Here is an 18907-nt window from a genome sequence, read left to right as displayed (position 1 = left end):
CATGATCTCACGGTCCGTGAGTTCGAGCCCTGTGTCAGGCTCTGTGCTGACAGCTCGGAGCCTGGAGCCTGTTTCGGGTTCTGTGTCTCCCTCTCTCTCTGCCCCTCCCCTGTTCATGCTCTGTCTCTCTCTGTCTCAAAAATAAATAAATGTTAAAAAAAAAAATTAAGTAATGAATATTATTTTTATTGCTCATTTACAGACCGCCATTGATGACATTGAAGCCATTCTAGGAGTAACAGAGGAAAACAAAATGAGATTTGAAGAAGAACTCAAACAGTCCATAGATGCTAAAAACCCCTCTAAACCTGATAAATGAATGATCCTGGAATATATTGCTGATTTTAGATTTTAATCCAGAATTGAAAAAAGGCAACATTCTTTTTGCTGTGATGAATAAAAGTGGGGAGCGGAGTTAGTTTGCTTTGTTTGCTAGGAGGTGTAGTAGAACAGATTATAATGTAATGCTCCTTTAAAAAAATTATTTACTAAGTGATCTTAGTTTACTTACTAAACTAAAACCTATCTGTGCTTTTACTTGAGAGTGTTGAACAATCTCTTCTTCTGTCTGAATTCAGTAAGGAATATTCTAACAAGAAAGTTACAAGTCTTCCTGACAACACTTCGGGATCTACCTCTTTATAAACTTCAGGATTATGGAGCTTTTGTTTATCCTTTATTATAGAGTTTTGCCCTCCTATTTCTAACAGCATTTTGTCTTCTACATTTAAAAAATTAAATAAAGGCTTAATCATTGCTATTTGGCAAAACACAAAGGTCTTTTTTTTCCCCAAGAAAATTACATTTACATGGATTTTTTAAGCGACCCTTTATCATTCACTGTATTTTTTTTTGTACCTAGCCACTATTGTTTGTTGTTGCCATTTTTCAAAAAGTAAGGCAAGCCAACATCTAGTTAACCAAAGCATCAGAATTTATCTAGGTGGCAGTATCTGCTCTTAGTTTAATATATACTGTAATTCGAGCCTCTAGCTTGAATGAACATTTGTAATCTCTAATTCTCCATTTAATACAGCAGTAGGATTTTTACAATAGTAATCCGACAGAACCTTTTGAAGTGCAAATTTTTAAAATATGCAGCGTTGATACTCTCTGCATTTTGCTTCACAATCATTCAAATATTTCAGTTATCATCCAGGTTTACCGAAGGGTGAAATATGCAAGTCACAACACAAAATCAGACTTGTTTTAAAGAATAACCTTTACATCTTTAAAAATATTCTAATGTATTGGGGAAACAAGGAGGTTTTTTTTTAATGTATGGAGTTTCAGTAATGTTTAACTGTGCCTTAGCCACAAGCTAAGAGCTCCTGCGGTAAAGTCAACATTTTTGTGTGTGTCAGCTTTTGTTTTTGCTATAGTTGGAAATACATGAATTAGCCAGGCTTCCTGCCTGTGCTAGGTACAACGATGACCTCTTTTTCTTGCCAGATCATTCTAATCCATATGAGGGGCCCATTGTCCAGACACTTGACGGATAGGAAGTACTACATGCCCATTAGTGTCTCGCCTCCATTGGAGCCAGAGCAACATAAGGTCCAAGAGACTCATTAGTTCACTGGCACAATCGTGTCCTGAGAGTAAATGAAACCCTCTGTCTCCTTATGGCTCTCATCTGCTCTGGACTTTAAAAGAAAACTGTCTCTGTTTTGTTCAGCACAGCAGTGGATCTTTCACATGGTGAGAACCCCTCTTAACAGTACAAAACTGTTTAATCTATCAGGGAAGTTTTGTATGTGAATTTTGATTAGCACTCTCAAGCCTCAAGCTGCTGGCAATAGTAAAGTGAGTAAATGAGTTCACTCTCCTGTACCTTTTTTTTTTTTTTGTACCCACCGTGATTGGTTTTCTCAAACAATGCACTTTCCCTCCTTGCATCTCTCATTAGCATACACCACAGAATGCCTATTTCCAAATTCAGGCCTCATATTCAGATTCAGGTCTTACTAGAAAATTACTGGGAGTAAGGTTCTCTACCTAAAAACCTACAGCTTCAAAACGAAAGGAGAAAATTTGGTATGATGAAACAATCACTTCAGGTAATTAAGTGGAAGAAACCAGAGGACCAGATGAAATTAGTGAAATGTTTTAATTACAGAACATTTGGAAAGAAGCATAGTCCGTTATCTTTGAGCACATATATGTAGCAAAGATAGTGTGCTACTAGTAAACTAAGGTAAGCTTGGAAAAAAAATCACATGTACGTGTACATTGTTTCAAGCATCCGGAACATAAATTGAGATGAGTTACTGAGCTTTTACTATTCTACCTAAGGAAACAAAATATTTGTCAATAAGAGGGTGTCCCTTTACTTATTACCCATTTTCTATTGATTTTAAAGAAACCAAATAGATAATATTTAATGATAAACTGCTGTCTACTTACCTACCTTCCATAACCTACTTACATTTACCTTTAATGAAAACTTATGGGCTAAGTGTGTAATGTACTAGAAACTTCACATGCATTATTTTATTGCATCCTTCCAACAACCCCAAGTGGGTACAGGCTACTACTGCCCTCACTTGACAAATGAGGAAACAGATTTAGTGAGCGTATCTCAGTGCATTTCTCAAGACTAAATGAAATTGAGGATTTGCTCTTTTACCACAAATTCTGGCGTGTTGCGTAAAGTAGAAAGTTCAGATTCACTTGTCCCAGATCACACAAGGGACTTACACTTTTTTATAACAAATCCTAGTGTTGCTTAAAGGACAGTTCAACTTACACTTCCAGCTAAAAAAACAACTTGCACAATTCACAGCATCATGAGGCATCAGAATTACGTAATCAAAGAAGTCAAGAGAAGAGAATGTGGTGTCAATGGATCTGTGAGACTGGTGGAGAACTGATGATGGAAAGGTGCAGAAGGGTTTGGAAGCTGTGAAGTCGTGTTTGTTTGAAAATGCGTATGAGGTCAAGAAACTAGGGAAGGGTTAAGAAAGGACTTCCAACAAGACAGTAACCTGGGAGGAGGTTAGGAGCATTATTTCAGCTATATCATCCTAAGAATTGCAAGGATCCTATTGTTTGGGTACAAAAATGTGATTTTATCATAAGTAATATATTAGTAACCATCTGATAGCTTTAACAATTAATAATCATTTGTACGCATCTGGCACCTTTCTTCTAAGAGCTCAAAGCTCTTTACATTTGTTATCTCATTAGTTCCCAACACTGTCCCTTTGGGGAAGGTAATAAGTATTTTAACATTTAAATGTTTATCTTTTCAGAATTTGTCAGGCATACATTAACGGTATTTCCAAAAATGTAAATGTTCATTAGTTTTATTTTACTGTTCCTCTGGCTTCAAGGTGCATAACAAATTTGTTCAACTCTTTAAATGTACTAATAGTAGTAAATCTCATCCGGAAAACTGTAAGTTGCCGGTGGAAGTTGGGGGTTGGAGAGCGAAGTATATGCTGCTTTTCTCACTGGAAAAAGTTTGGTCCACTTCATTGCAAATGCAGGTGAAATGTGCCGTGGATCTCCCAAATCTTTTTTGTATCCCATTCTTCCCAAAAGGTGTGCCTCAGCAGGGTAAGGACTCTATCTATAAGCCTGAGCTAGACTGAGCTGCTAGGTAGATCTTTGTTTTACTGATGATTGTATCCAAGTGGAACAGAAACTGGATACATTCTGTCAGGAGTTACATCCCAAAGAGTCACAGAAGAGTGAGGGTCAGAAACTTGTCTCTCCAGCCCTCACTTTCTCTGGGCTGATCACACCTTCCTCAATTTTCTAACCAGAAAAATGGCAGATAGTAATACCTGCTCCTCAGGGAAGCAGTAGAGATTAATTGGCCAATGCTGGGAGAGTGTTTCCAAGATGAAGCATTCTACATAAATGTTTAAGTATTATTATTGCACTGCTACTTCCAATGGAAGTTCTAACTTTGAAATGTGATTATACACTTTCCCAAAAAAACCCTTCATAACCACATATATAGGTTTATTTTTCACTCTAACAGTCTAACTCATGGTTGTGAAACTTTATTGCACTTGATGGAGGACCCTGGCTTTTATTAGTTTTATACTGCTGGTTGCTGGGGTATTTATGTAAATGAGGGAAAGATACCAAGACAGTAAATAATAAGCATGTCCCTGCTGTTTAAAAATCTGTTGGTAGAAACAACTTTTGTTTGGTTATAAGAAGACCCTAAACATAGCACACAAAATATATAGCTTCGGCATCTATGTATAAAATAGCATTTTGGGTTTAGGTATTTTTTTGACACTGGTTTTCTCCGCAAACATTTCTTTGCCACTCTGTAAACATTTCGTTTTACCTCTATAGTTGCTATCACATATGTCATATGCATGTGTGCGGGAAAGAGAGAACAATGAGTAAAACTACATTTTAAGAATCTTTTTATTTAACAAAATGTTATAAAGTAGACCAAATAGCTAATTATAGCTCCCAGAAATAAAGGCCACACCCAAATTTATTGCAGTCACCTCATATCCAGGAATGTTATGATGAAATCATGGTCCCATAAACTTGACAACAAAACCTAGAACTTCCATTGGTTGGAAAATGACTTCAAACTCGAATTCTCCTTCATTTAAAGATTCATTCTGCTTGGCTTCCCAGCAGAGAATACAAAATAACTTATTTTGCAGTCACTGAAACATTTTAAATGATCTAACAACACACAACTTCCAGGTTCCCTTCACAATGCCTTTCTACTCATCTTCTTTTTTATCTTTTATTTTTAATTTTTTTAATGTTTATTTTTGAGAGAGAAAAACAGAGCGTGAGTGGGGTAGGGGCAGAGAGAGAGAGAGGGAGACACAGAATCCAAAGCAGCTTCTGGGCTCTGAGCTGTCAGCACAGAGCCTGATGTGGGGCTCGAACTCATGAACCGCGAGATCATGACCTGAGCCGGAGTCAGACACATAACCAACTGAGCCATCCAGGTGCCCCAATTTTTATGTTGAGTATCTATAGCCATGTTTCTAAGCCAAAAAATTAAATTCATTTGCAATAGTGAAAAATTAGAAAGGTCTAAACATTCAACAATAAGGTATCATCTTAAAATTATGTAATAGCTATATAAGGGACCTCTATACAGCCATTTAAAAAATCATAGGTTACTGTAAGTACTGTATGACCTAGCCATTCCACTCCTAGGCACTTATTTATTCAAGAGGAAAAGTGTATGTTCACACAAAGACTTGTACATGAATCTTCATAGCAATTTTATTTCTAATAGCCCAAAAAACTGGAAACAACCTAAATGTCCATCAACATGTAGATGCATAAATTATGGAACATCCTTACAGCAGAATACTCAGCAATGAAAAGGAACAAGTTATTGATAAAATCAAAGACATGAACGAATCTTAATATAATTGTGCTGAATGGAAAGAATCCAGACAAAAAAGAGTACATACCATTTACATAATATTCTAAATAATACAAACTATAGTGATAAAAAACAAATCAATTGTTGCCAGGAAGTGGGAAGCTGGGGGGCAGGTGGTGGGCAGGAACAGAAAGACTGCAAAGGAACAGAAGGAATTCTGTTAGTAGTTTCACTAACAGAAACATAGTTTCACTATGTTGATTGTGAGAACTGTCTCTTGGATGTATACATTATGTCAAACTTATTAAACTGTACACCTTAAATATATGTGCACTGCTTGAATGTCAATTATACCCCAAAAAGCAGTTTTTTAAAAAAATCATGGATTAGGAGAACATAAGAAAATGCAATAATCTTTAATTATTCTTTTTTTGAGAGAGAGAGCAAGAGAGAGCATGTGCGAGCGAGCGAGGGAGGGGCAGAAGGAGAGGGAGAAAGAGAACCTCAAGCAGGCTCCACAACCCAGCACAGAGCCCAACACAGGGCCCGATTTCACCACCATAAGATAACCATAAATGAAGAGTCAGATGCCCTGCCAAATGAGCCAAATGACATTTAATTATTAAGAAGCATATTTTTAAACAGCATCAAGGCTAGGACTCCAGTTATAACTTTTTAAAAATGTGTACATGTGCATACACACGCACACTCATGACTCTAAGGAAGTCCCCCACCCCCCCGCCCAATGTTAACAGTGGTTACTTCTTTTTTTTTTTTTTTCGAATTTTTAAATTGTGGTTTGTTAACATATAGTGTAATATTGGCTTCAGAAGTAGAATTTACTGATTCATCACTTATATACAGCACCCAGTGCTCATCACAAGTGTCCTCCTTAGTACCCATCACCCACTTAGCCCATCCCCCACCCACCTCCCTCCATCAACCCTCAGTTTGCTCTCTATAGTTAAGAGCCTCTTATGGTTTGCCTCCCTGTCTCCTTTTTTTTATTCCCATATGTTCACCTGTTTTGTTTCTTGAATTACACACGAGTGAAATCACATGGTATTTGTCTTTCTCTGACTTATTTCACTTAGCATAATACACTCTAGCTACATTCATGTTGTCGCAAATGGCAAGATTTCATTCTTTTGATGGCTGAGTAATATTCCATTGTATACATACACTGTTTCTTCTTTATCCATTCACCAATCAATGGACATTTGAGCTCTTTCCATAGTTTGGCTATTGTTGATAATGCTGCTATAAACATCAAAGTGCATGTACCCCTTCAAATCTGTATTTTTTTATTAAATTTTTTTTCAAATGTTTTATTTTTCAGAGAGAGAGAGAGAGAGAGAGAGAGAGAGAGAGAGAGACAGACAGAATATGAGTGGGGGAGGCACAGAGAGAGGGAGACACAGAATCCAAATCAGACTCCAGGCTCTGAGCTATCAGCACAGACCCTGATATGGGGCTCAAACTTGGGAACGGCAATATCATGACTTGAGCCAAAGCCGGACGCTCAACCAACTGAGCTACGCAGGCACCCCCAAATCTGTATTTTTGTATCCTTTGGGTAAATACCTAGTAATGCAATTCCTGGATCGAAGGGTAGTTCTATTTTTAACTTTTTGAGGCACCTCCATACTGTTCTCCAGAGTGGCTGCACCAGTTTGAATTCCCACCAACAGTGTAAGAAGGTTCCCCTTTCTCCGCACCATTGCCAACATCTGTTGTTTCCTGTATTGTTAATTTTAGCCATTCTGGCAGGTGTGGGGTGGTTTCTCGTCGTGAACAGCAGTTACTTCTTAATGGTAGAGTTTTCTTCTATTTTACAATGAACCTGTTTTCAATTAATGCAGCAAATGAAACAGAAATCTAATTTTGGGGAGTCTGGTAAAGAAAAATACATGAAAGTCTTCACTAGAAGTTCTATTATCAAAAGTGATAATGAGGGAGGGGTGCCTAGGTGGTTCAGTCAGTTGAGCCTCTGACTCTCGATTTTAGCTCAGGTTATGATCCCAGTGTTAAGAGATAGAGCCTCACATTGGGCTCCGGGCTGAGCATGGAGCCTGCTTAGGATTGTCTCTCCCTCCCTCTTCCCTGCTCGCTTGCTCTCTTAAATTAAAAGAAAAAAAAAAGTGATAATGAACTTAGGGACATGGAGTGGAAATGTCACAACCACCCTGCTGTTCCAAGCTCCCAAAGCTGTCATCAGGTTCCCTAGCATCAAAGATTGAAAGTTTTATTCTAAGCTTAATACTCTTAGTCTGAATATTCTAGAATTCACACCAGACCATGACTTCAGTGCTGTATCTGCTCGTGCAAACAGAGATGCACGTAGGGCAAATGCTTCTGTTCACTGGCAAATATGTAGAGGGACACATAATGATTAGGTGACATTTTTAGTTTTTCTAAACGGGCAGAGAATATACACAAGCACACACACGTGTGTGCACACAACATTTGCTTTAGATTTAAAGGTCTTGATGGGTTTTAGTTCCAGCTCTTTCCTTTATGGACAAGTAACTTCTCTCCAGTCCTCAGTTTTCTGGTACATAAAATAAGAAAATGGAACTGATATTTAAGCTTCCTGCCAGCTCTAATGATTTATGATTCTACCCCAACCATCATCAAAGTACCAAAAAGGTTAAAACCATATATGCCACACAAGGAAGTGACTTCTTTCAGCTTTATTCTTCCACTCATTGTAAATCATGGATGATAATATTTTGTAACTTTGTATAGCCTCTTAAGTTCCCTTATCTACTATCCAAAATGGCTGTGATTTTAAAAAGTTACAAAATGTTTCATAATTTTAAGATAATTCCTTGAGATGCATGGGGCACCTGGGTGGCTCAGTTGGTTAAGTGTCCGACTTCAGCTCAGGTCATGATCTTGCGGTTCATGAGTTCAAGCCCTGCATTGGGCTCTATGCTGACAGCTCAGAGCATGGATGGAGCCTGCTTAAGATTCTGTGTGTCCCTGTCTCCCTCTCTGTCCCTCCCCTGCTCATGATCTCTGTCTGTCAAAACTAAACATTACCAAAAAAATTAAAAAAGATAATTCTTTGAGATGCAGTTTTCTCTCAGAAGAACTTGTTTTGACTAAAGATAGTAGCAAGCCAAATATAACCTTTAGACTGGGATCATGTCTTTCATTCTTTGGGCTTTTACTTTTCTCCTACTGTCTTGGGTTTTGGTAATCACCTAAAGTAATGGAAACATTTTATTTTGAAAGCATCATACCTGAACTGCTGAAATGTGTACCTTTGGTACTAGAAGATTGTGGTGAAAATAGATGGGATAGAAATGAGAATCTAAGTTTTAAATGTGCGGTTTTGTTTCTGTAAACCCAAAGCTCTCCTTTCTACATCTGGAGAGCAGCCTGCAGTACAGTCTCTGAGATTTTCTTTAATTTGTATCTGAGCTCAGAAAGAGGTGGATGATACATTTTGCAACACTCCATTTTTCTGTATAGCAGGTGCAGTCCTTGGTGAGCTGCATAAATGAGACATAAACCCCTGAAACTAATTTTACCTGGCACCTTTAATCCCATATTTTACTGACCTAAAATACACTGTTTCCTAGGCCATGTCTGTAAGTGGTCCGGCCAGCCTTTCCAGGAAGTGTTCTGCCATCCATGTAGGAGGGCTAGAAAAAGGATCAGGAATTACAGTGATTCCCCATCCCTTTATGGAGCCCGCATTGATTGTTATGGCTAAAACACTTCTTTAAAGTTCATTGCCAGAGCAGAAATCTCTCGGCTTCCTTTATTCTCTCTACTAACTTAGATTCTTGGTACTAAAACCATGAATACAAAAACTTATAGATGACATAAGGTTTTAAAACTACTTACAAACATTTTTAAGATTACTTTGTCTTTTGGGGCACCTGGGTGGATCAGTTAAACATCTGACTCTTGACTTTGGGTCAGGTAACAATCTCATGGTTCTTGAGTTTGAGCCCTGCATCCGGCTCTGTGTCTGTTTGGGATTCTCTCTCTCTCTCTCTCTCTCTCTCTCTCTCTCTCTCTCTCAATCTGTCCCTCCCCTGTGCTCTCTCTCACTCTCTCTGTCTCTAAATAAACAAATAAATATTTTTAAAGATTACGTTGTCTTTTAGTACACCTGTAGAGTTTTAAATTTTTTCTAATTACAGAAACATGCCCATGATTAAAAAAACAAACATGATAACATAGCTTCTTAAAAAATAAATAATAAAAAAAACAAAAACTTTTGAAAAACAGGAACATTCGGGGAAGAAATTTAAAAATCAATAATTATTTAGAAGAAGGTGGGGGCGGCTATCTGGCTCAGTTGTTGGAGCATGCAACTCTCCATCTCGGGGTTGTGAGTTTGAGCCCCATGTTGGGTGTAAAGATTACTTAAAAATAAAATCTTGGGGCGCCTGGGTGGCGCAGTCGGTTAAGCATCCGACTTCAGCCAGGTCACGATCTCGCGGTCTGTGAGTTCGAGCCCCGCGTCAGGCTCTGGGCTGATGGCTCAGAGCCTGGAGCCTGTTTCCAATTCTGTGTCTCCCTCTCTCTCTGCCCCTTCCCTGTTCATGCTCTGTCTCTTTCTGTCCCCAAAATAAATAAACATTGAAAAAAAAATAAAAAATAAAAAATAAATAAAAAAAAAAAAATAAAATCTTAAGGGCACCTGGGTGACTCAGTTGGTTAGGCATTCGACTCTTGACTTCCGCTTGGGACATCATCTTGCAGTTAGTGAGTTCTAGCCCCACTGGCAGTGCAGAGCCTGCCTGGGATTCTGTTTCCCTCTCTCTCTCTGTGTCTCCCCTGCTTGCTCTCTATCTTTCAAAATAAATAAAAATAAACTTAAAAAATAAAATAAAATAAAAAATAAAATCTTTAAAAAGAATCAACAATTATTTCACCACCCAGAGAGAATTACTGTCAAAGCTGGGGGGTTTATCTGCTATTATTCCTACCTAGGGTCTCTGGATTTGCCATTCCTTCTCCCTGGCACACTCTTCTCCCAGAAGTCTGCCAGGCTCACTTACTCACTACATTCAGTCTCTGCTCAACTGTCACTAGACCAGAGGGGTCCTCCCTCCTGTAGCACCCATCCTTACTCTCTATCCCCCTACTTTGCTTTTTCTTCAAAGCATTTAACAATATGTGGTATTACAAAACAGACTTATTTTATTTTTTTACTATATGTCTAAGAGTGTAACTCCTAGAACAGTATACCTATCACAAGTAAGAGTTGCTTGATTAATACATATATCGCATTTGTTTTCTTATCATATATATATTGAGTTCCTATTATATAGAGTCTTTTAACTTTGTATGTATAATTTTTTAATGGGATCATATCAGATATACTGTTTTGAAGACTGTGCTTTTCACTTAGCGATAAATTATGCAGACACATCAGAAATTCTTATTCAATGCAATGTTAATAATGGCACAGAGGATGTTAATAATCCCCTATTGTTAGAGTGTGCATGGGCACTCTAATGCATTCTTCAAAATACATGTTAAGGTCAACGAGGTAAGATCATTATTAATAATATTAACAATGCCTTATATTCACAGGTACTTTATAGTGTACAAACTATTTTCATATCTCATTTGAGCCTTACAATAAACACAAAGTAAACAGAGCAAAAACTCAAAAAAGGTTAAATAATTTCCCTAAAATAATAAAACCAGTAATAGGGAGTGCAGACTCAAGCCTAGGTCTATCTGCCTCTGCAGTCTAGGCTCCTCACTGGATCTCATCATCCGTGGTTGACCCTGTCATTTTATAGATGAGCAATCCATGCTTAGAGACGGGAGCAGTGATATGCCCAGAATCACATAGCTTCTTCAAGAAAGAATACAGATAGAGTAGAATCCAGGACTCCTGACTCCCCATCCAAAGCTCTCTCAACTACAGTATATCTCTCAACTACATGCTGGCTCAATAAATCAGAAAAAAAAAAAAATCCTAAATTGCTCCATAGTTAAATCAGCGAACAATACATGCTGTTATACTTCTCTGAAGATTACACAGTATATTTGCTTGGTGCTGAGAAGTGCCAACCTGATGACACTTGCAATCCTGAGCTTATTTGATGTGGTTGGGAAGCAAATGAGATTCCAGTGCCCCTGTTGCGCATAGGTGCTCAATGAGCATTTCCTGCATGGTGGGGAAGTGCCCTATATTTACAGTATTTGATCCAGTTTAACAGCAAGATCTAATGTTAACATTAGCCTTGTAAAAGTTTTCACCCTAGTTCACACAAAAACAAGATTCTGAGATTATGACTAGCAATTCTTCATGAGTTGATTTATCTGAATAAAACCTATAAGGTTTTGAACCATTAGGCATTCGATTTAGAAAAAAAAAATCTTAGCATACAGAAGAATAAACTGAAAAATGGAACAGATTTGTTTCTTGTAATAATTATGAGCAATATCTCAAACTCAGCATCCTTAGACCATTGAGCTGTGTAGGATGAATGTGCTAATTAATCAATTACTACCCAACAATGTACCCTGTTTATTTACTGAAATGCACCAGAAACGTGTGCAGAACTGGTAATTATTAATCATCTTCAGTAACAAATATGACTCAAGTTCACCTTCATATAATTAATAGAGCATGTAGTTAGCTTTAACATCTTGCTTTATTAGAAATAGCAACAAGGAATTAAAACAAAAAAACAAAAAAACAAAAAAACAAAAAACCTGAAACACATGTTGTGGTTCACTGAAATGGTGGCTTGGACTAAATGTGCCTATTACCCATAGCAGTGTTATTATTCAGACCCATCCAAATTATGGCCAGATGCAAAGCTTTTAAAGCTAAACTTTTTAATTTGAATAAAACATTAAGACTTACCAAGAAGTTATAAAAACAGTCCAAAAAAATTCCATATATGCTTTACTCAGGGTCCCCAAGGAAAACCCACTTTTTAGAGCTTGATAACTAGCTTAGAGTTGGGATCTTTGTGTATGGTACCCAAACTTCTTAGCAAATTTAAAATTCTCAAGATATTTTAAAATATCTCAATTTTAAAGATTTTTTAAACTGTATTTTGAACACACACAGTAATACACACAGTAAAGATTTTTTAAACTGTATTTTGAATACACACAGTTTTATATAAATTTTGCAAATGATCTAGTTTTAAAAGTCATTTTTTTTTTAATCATGTAGGCTCCCAAATTTCCTTTGAAACAGATAGACTTCTAGGCTAGCAGGGCCATATTTTAGAACTACAATGCTATTTCTTAATTATGCAACATTTAAGGGATGTTCACTTGTGTCAGCAACATTTACAGCTGAGTCTGGCAACATGTAACTCTTTTTAACTATGTTCAAGACATGAGGTTTTGAGTATTGCCAATGAAGTTTCAAAACCCAGCTCTATTACCTATCAGCTCCGTGAGTGTAATTAACTATTTCAACTTCTCTAACTTCTGACATTCAGAATGAGACAATAGGTACAAACTACATAGCAGGAAGAAACATTCATGAACTGGTAGGTACTATTATGCTCCTATTATTACCCTCTGTGGCCACTTTTTCAGAGTTTTCTTGGATTGGGGCACCCGGGTGGCTCAGCCGGTTAAGCTTCAGACTTGATTTCGGCTCAGGTCATAATCTCACAGTTCGTGGGTTTGAGCCCCGCATCAGACCCTGTGCAGACAGTGCGGACCCTGCTTTGAATTCTCTCTCCCTCTCTCTCTGCCCCTCCCTTGCTCGTACTCTTTCTCTCTCTCAAAATAAATAAACTTAAATTTTTAATTATAAAAAAAGAGAAAGTTTTATTGGACTAACATTTAATGTAATTGTATGGAAAATTAAAAACTTATCCCATCTGAAATACCAGCAGAACATCACTTCGAAATCTAAACTGACAAATCATAAATCAGTGGGTGGACTACTGTATTTCTATTATCAAATGATTCAAGGCCCCTTTAAATGGAAAGCCCCCTTAGGGCATCTCAGTATTTGTTTATAGATCATTAACTACTTGACAGTGAGACTGGGGAGGGGGCATAAAGACTTACAGCTAAAGTGCTAAAAGCCACTGTGGATTGAAGATCAGCAATAAAGCCACAACATCTTTGGAATTCAGTATGAAAATGCAATTTGTGCTACAAAAATGTCATATGCTTTCATGCCTGTATCTGTTAGTAAAACAAAGCTCACTTTACAAAGCTGGGAACATAACTATGACCCATATGACAAGGTAAATTTATTTGGCCATGTTTTCAAATGCTTCCCCAAACACTGACTACATAGGATTTGTAATATTGGAAACATGCCCATAAAATGGATTGTGTTATCTATTAGCATAAATCGCTATCTGGTTTCGAAAAGTCACCAATATGTCTCCTTGCCACCGGATTCTAGCATCCACAGCAGGAGAAGGAAATAGAAATGTTTTTCTAATGAAAAGCTCACAGAGTGTTGGAAGGTCAGAATTTTGATACTTGATTCTGATGTATGATCTTGGGTAAGTTTCTTACCTACTCTATAGTTTAATTTCTCTACCAAAATTAAAACTTTAATTAAATTCAAACCACTGACCCTACATATTATAATTATTTTCTCCATACACTAATTATATTCACTTTACTCACTTTTTTTTTTTTTTTTGGTCATTTTCTCAAGAAGTAGAGTACCAACCATATGCCAAGTTACTGTCCTAGGTGCTAGAATCAAAAAGGTTAACAAAATAGGCATTAAGTCCCTGGTTTTAGGAAGTTTCCAGTGGGGGTAGAGCTTGAGAGTACTTTAGACAAAACGTGCAGTTTAGATGACATCTTTGTACCCTCTGTGTTCACAGTAACATGTTCTACCAGAGTAATGCTTCCTGCCACTCTTTGTAACAGCAGTCCTAGCTGCCAGCCAACTCCTTGGAGGCTTTCAGAACATCAATCAGTTCCATAGGACTCAAGATCTAGGTAAGAATACACAGTTTTTTCCTTTCCGAATGACTTCTGCTATAACTCAGTACTTCCATGAGGATAATTTTGCATAAAGCCAATGTATACTGTCCTTGCCAGGGCAGACACAAGGATACAAGAATGAAAAAAAAAAAATACAGGAATGGAGCAGCAAGCAAAGTTTGCCACTAATGGGAGTGGGGAGAATTAATGAGTATTCATCCAGCTGTAGGGGTAACTCAAGCCACTTCCTCTGGTGCTGAGCTTGGCTTAGAGGGCACTGAGCCATTAAGCAGATTTTGGGTTCCTAGGAGAGCAGGGTCAGTGGCTCTTTGGGGGTATCTGTGTCTAAGTTCCAAAGCATGCTAGAATATGAATCAGGGCAGCATCATCTCCATAGTCCTTCTTTCCTTGAACCAAAAGTCCTCAAGCCTCAACCTGGAGTTTATAAATGAACTCCTAAATGTGAACATTTATATCTCTTTTTCATAATTCCTTTATCTTTTACCAACTGGCTGACATACATCCCCAGTGTCTTGCCTATAATTCTCTCTGCCCTAAGAATAGCAGTGAATTAAAATCTGCATGCCTACCCTACTTCCTTTTAAATCACAACATTAGAGGGGTGCCTGGGTGGCACAGTCGGTTAAGCGCCCGACTTCAGCCAGGTCACGATCTTACGGTCCGTGAGTTCGAGCCCCGCGTCAGGCTCTGGGCTGATGGCTCAGAGCCTGGAGCCTGCTTCTGATTCTGTGTCTCCCTCTCTCTCTGCCCCTCCCCCGTTCATGCTCTGTCTCTCTCTGTCCCAAAAATAAATAAACGTTGAAAAAAAAAATTTTAAATCACAACATTAGAAAAATATAAGTAAGTCATAATCTCACAGCAAGGTTGTAAAAACAACATGAGAATAAATATTCTATATATGTATGAGGTCACATATATATATGAGGTCTATATATGTTTGGGTCATGTCCACTATGTACGCTCTCTATATGTATTTCTTAATAAGCACTAACAATAGAATATGTTAATATGTAATACCACCTGTAGAATTCATGATCTTTTTCAAGCTTTTTATCGAGGTATAATACACATACAGAAAAACGCACATACTACACATGTTCAGTTAGAATAATTTTCACAAACTGACTACACTCATTTAACTAGAATCCAGATCAATCACATGTTCATCAATCATAGCAAATGTAGCACTCTAGTGGGGATATTGATAATAGGGGGAGGCCATGCATTTGGGGGGCAGAGGATACAGGAGAAATGTCTGTACTTCCCTCTTAATTGTTCTGTGCACCTAAAATTACTCTAAAACATGTCTTAAAAGAATAAATATAGAGATAAATAAAAGAACAGAGAAACCCCAACACCCAAGAAGTGAGTAGACTCACTGCCCACCCTCCTAGACCTTCACCCCTGCTAAGGGTAAACACTATTCTGCCTTCTAACAGCAAAGATGAATTCTGCCCAGTTTTTATACCTCATATAAATGAAAGCATATTAGGGGCGCCTGGGTGGCGCAGTCGGTTAAGCGTCTGACTTCAGCCAGGTCACGATCTTGCGGTCCGTGAGTTCGAGCCCCGCGTCGGGCTCTGGGCTGATGGCTCGGAGCCTGGAGCCTGTTTCCGATTCTGCGTCTCCCTCTCTCTTTGCCCCTCCCCCGTTCATGCTCTCTCTCTGTCCCAAAAATAAATAAACGTTGAAAAAAAAAAAATTTAAAAAAAAAAAAAATAAAATAAATGAAAGCATATTATAAGTACTTTAGTGTCTGGCTTCTTTCACTCTTCCTTATGTTCATGAGATTCACACATGCTATGTGTGAATGGATTGTCATCGCTATATAGCATTCCATCAAGTGAATACGCCACAATTCGTTTATCTACTCTACTATTTACAGTCATTTGAGTAATTTTCAGGTTGAATATTACACACATGAACAGTACTGCTATGAATATTCTACTACCTGTCTTTTGGAGAACATGTGCACGTAATTTGTTATGGACTGAATGTTTGCATCTCCTTGAAATTCATATGTTGAAGCCCTAATACCTAATGTGACACTATCTGGAGATAGGGTCCCTCAGGAAGTGATGAAAGTTAAATGAGGTCTTAAGTGTAGGACCCTCGTCTGATAGGGCTGGTGCTCTTATCAGAAGAGAAAGAGGCAGACAGCAGAACTAGTTCTCTATGCCATGGGAGGATATAGTAAGAAAGAGCTATAAGCCAGGAAGGGAACTTTCTCCAAGAAGAACCCAATCAGCCAGCACCCTGATCATGGATTTCCCAGTCTCTGAAACTGTGAAAAACAAATTTCTGTTGTTTAGGCACCCAGTCTGTGGTATTTTGTCATGTATATGACAAATATATACACAAAATATATCCAAGATGGCCTGGCTGGGTCATAACATTGCATACAATATTACATATGCAGCTGTAATACATACTGCCAAAAAATTTGTCAGATTGGTTGCCAACCGTGTATAAACGCTCTAATTGCTGCATAGCCTCATCAACATTTAGTACTTTTCTACTTACCTACTTCAGCTACTTTGGTAGGTGGGTAATGGTATTGCAATGTGGTTTTAATTTTCATTTTTTTGGATGATTACTGAAATTAAGCACTTTTTCCCATCTGGATATTCTCCTTTGTGAAGAATACATTCAAATATTTTGCTCACTTTTCTATTGGATTGTCTTTTTTTAGTGATTTGTTCTAGATACCAAATGCTTTGTCTGATAGATGTATTGCAAATACTTCTCCCACTCTATGGATTACTTTTTGACTCTCTTAGTAATTTTGTGCCTTTCAATGAACAGAATCCTTAATTTTAATATATTACAATTTATCAGTTTTGAAGAACCAATTTTTAACATGTTCTGAACAACGGTAGCATCCTAGGTGTCTTTAAAGCAAAAACAAGAAGGCTAAATCCCTTCTTTCTAGAAGTAACATCATATCCATGCACATGCTAAATTCTGTGCACAGCATCAATCTTCATGGGTATTTTTAAGGGGTTCCTTCTCAGGGGTTTGCAATTTCTCCATGTTTTGTGTAAAACAAAATATTTATGTGTTTACTGCATTAATTCTTAATTATTGGACACAATGTTTTTTAAGCATTGACTTACGTTTTTGAGTGCCAACTTCCAAGCCCCTTTGTTTCATGGTCATTAAGAACTGGAACTAAGGGCACCTGGCTGGCTCAGTTGGTGGAGTGACTCTTGATCTCAGGATCGTGAGCTTGAGCCCCACGTTGGCTACGAAGATTACTTAAAATAATAAAACCTTTAAAAAAAGAAACATTTGGAACTGATCTGAGTTGTGGATTTCTTGAGAAATTATCTATTTCAATTATGGAACCAGTACCGTGTAATCTTAAAAGTCAGAAGAGATAGCTAGAAGTCATGTCTCCCAGCTCTGTATCTTTAGGTTAAGATAATATTCCATTCAAACACCCTTGAATACCTTAGTGTGATACACCATCTATCTTGTTTCTTTGGAGTAATTTCCTACCGTAGAGTAGAAGAGAGAGAGATAGTCACGGAACCTTGAATTAAGGAAACCCTCATCACTGATGAGGTTTTTCCAAGAGGGCGCCTTCCAGTAGAAATATTTCAGTTCCCTAGCTCTTTTCTCAAGCCCTAATGGGAGGATACAGTGAACCTAATCTAAATATGTGGTTCTCTTTATCAGTGGTTTTTACTTTATATATGCCACGAAACCTAGAATTTCTCAGACATACTTCAGGTTCCACAAATGTTTGATTCAAATTTCATTTTTTAAATAGATTTTTATACTGCCAAGAGATACAATGCCCAAATCTAACATATTGCAAACCACCCACACATTAATTAATTTGAGGTTAAGTCATCTTAGCGTAGATCTCAAAATTAATTTCCTCCTGCCATCTTTGTAACTGAAGCACGTGTCCAAGATTTCAAGGTAAGTCATTTTCAAACCACTCTAATTTCTATTTACTTTTCTGGAGGGATCAGAATACTCTTAATAGTGTACAACCAAAACAAAAGAATACGAAATAAACTGTCCTGAAGCTGCCTGTCGTTGTCCTAACTGCTACTGTTGTCCACAACCCCCAACTTCAAAAATTTTTGAGCATAAAACAGCAGAGTCATGGCTTCAGTGGCAGACTGAAAAACTAGAGACTAGTTTCCCTTGGTTTTTGCCATCCACAGACTCCCTTGGTTCCTTCCCATTTTCTGAGCTTGGTTCTTCACACTTCCTATTTATTACTTTAGCTACCCAATTTCCTTCCTATAAATTCCTTGTCTGCTAAAAACAAAACAAACAAACAAAAAACCCCAAGACAACAAACCAGTCTCATTTTTAAAAATTTACCTATAAAGTTAATGTTAAAAATTTGAACTTCTAAATGTTTAATAATAAAACACAAGTTTTCATCTACTTTCTATGTTGGGGTTCTGTGACAGATTTTGTTTGAAAAAGACTCCAATGCTTTTTAAAATTTAATTTGAAAATCACAATACTGAATATCATCTCCCTGACTTGTCTTAGCCTCCCTTAGCCATTTCTGTTGCAAATCTAACCACATCATGCCTCCACCTAAAATCTTTTTTTTTTAATTTTTAATGTTTATTTTTTAATGTTTATTTATTTCTGAGACATAGAGAGACAGAG

General features: G+C 37.5%; 1 protein-coding gene and 1 long non-coding RNA gene across 10 annotated transcripts in view; one reads left to right on the top strand and one right to left on the bottom strand.

The window, feature by feature from the left end:
* IQCH (IQ motif containing H) overlaps positions 1–474 on the top strand; it is a 211502-nt gene extending 211028 nt beyond the window's left edge. For all 5 annotated transcript variants that reach the window (XM_047863380.1, XM_047863381.1, XM_047863379.1 and 2 more), the window contains one exon: positions 203–474. In XM_047863380.1, the coding sequence (XP_047719336.1) occupies positions 203–319 (117 nt within the window). In that variant the 3' untranslated portion in view covers positions 320–474. The remainder of the gene's footprint in view (positions 1–202) is intronic.
* Positions 1–18907, bottom strand: part of LOC125168336 (uncharacterized) — a 129824-nt gene that overhangs the window by 109064 nt on the left and 1853 nt on the right. For all 5 annotated transcript variants that reach the window (XR_007153094.1, XR_007153092.1, XR_007153096.1 and 2 more), the window contains exon 2: positions 17380–17536. This is a non-coding gene — a long non-coding RNA (uncharacterized LOC125168336). The remainder of the gene's footprint in view (positions 1–17379; positions 17537–18907) is intronic.

This window comes from Prionailurus viverrinus, chromosome B3, assembly GCF_022837055.1.
Source record: "Prionailurus viverrinus isolate Anna chromosome B3, UM_Priviv_1.0, whole genome shotgun sequence".
NCBI classification, from domain to species: domain Eukaryota; kingdom Metazoa; phylum Chordata; class Mammalia; order Carnivora; family Felidae; genus Prionailurus; species Prionailurus viverrinus.
This window is presented reverse-complemented; position numbering and strand designations above follow the sequence as displayed.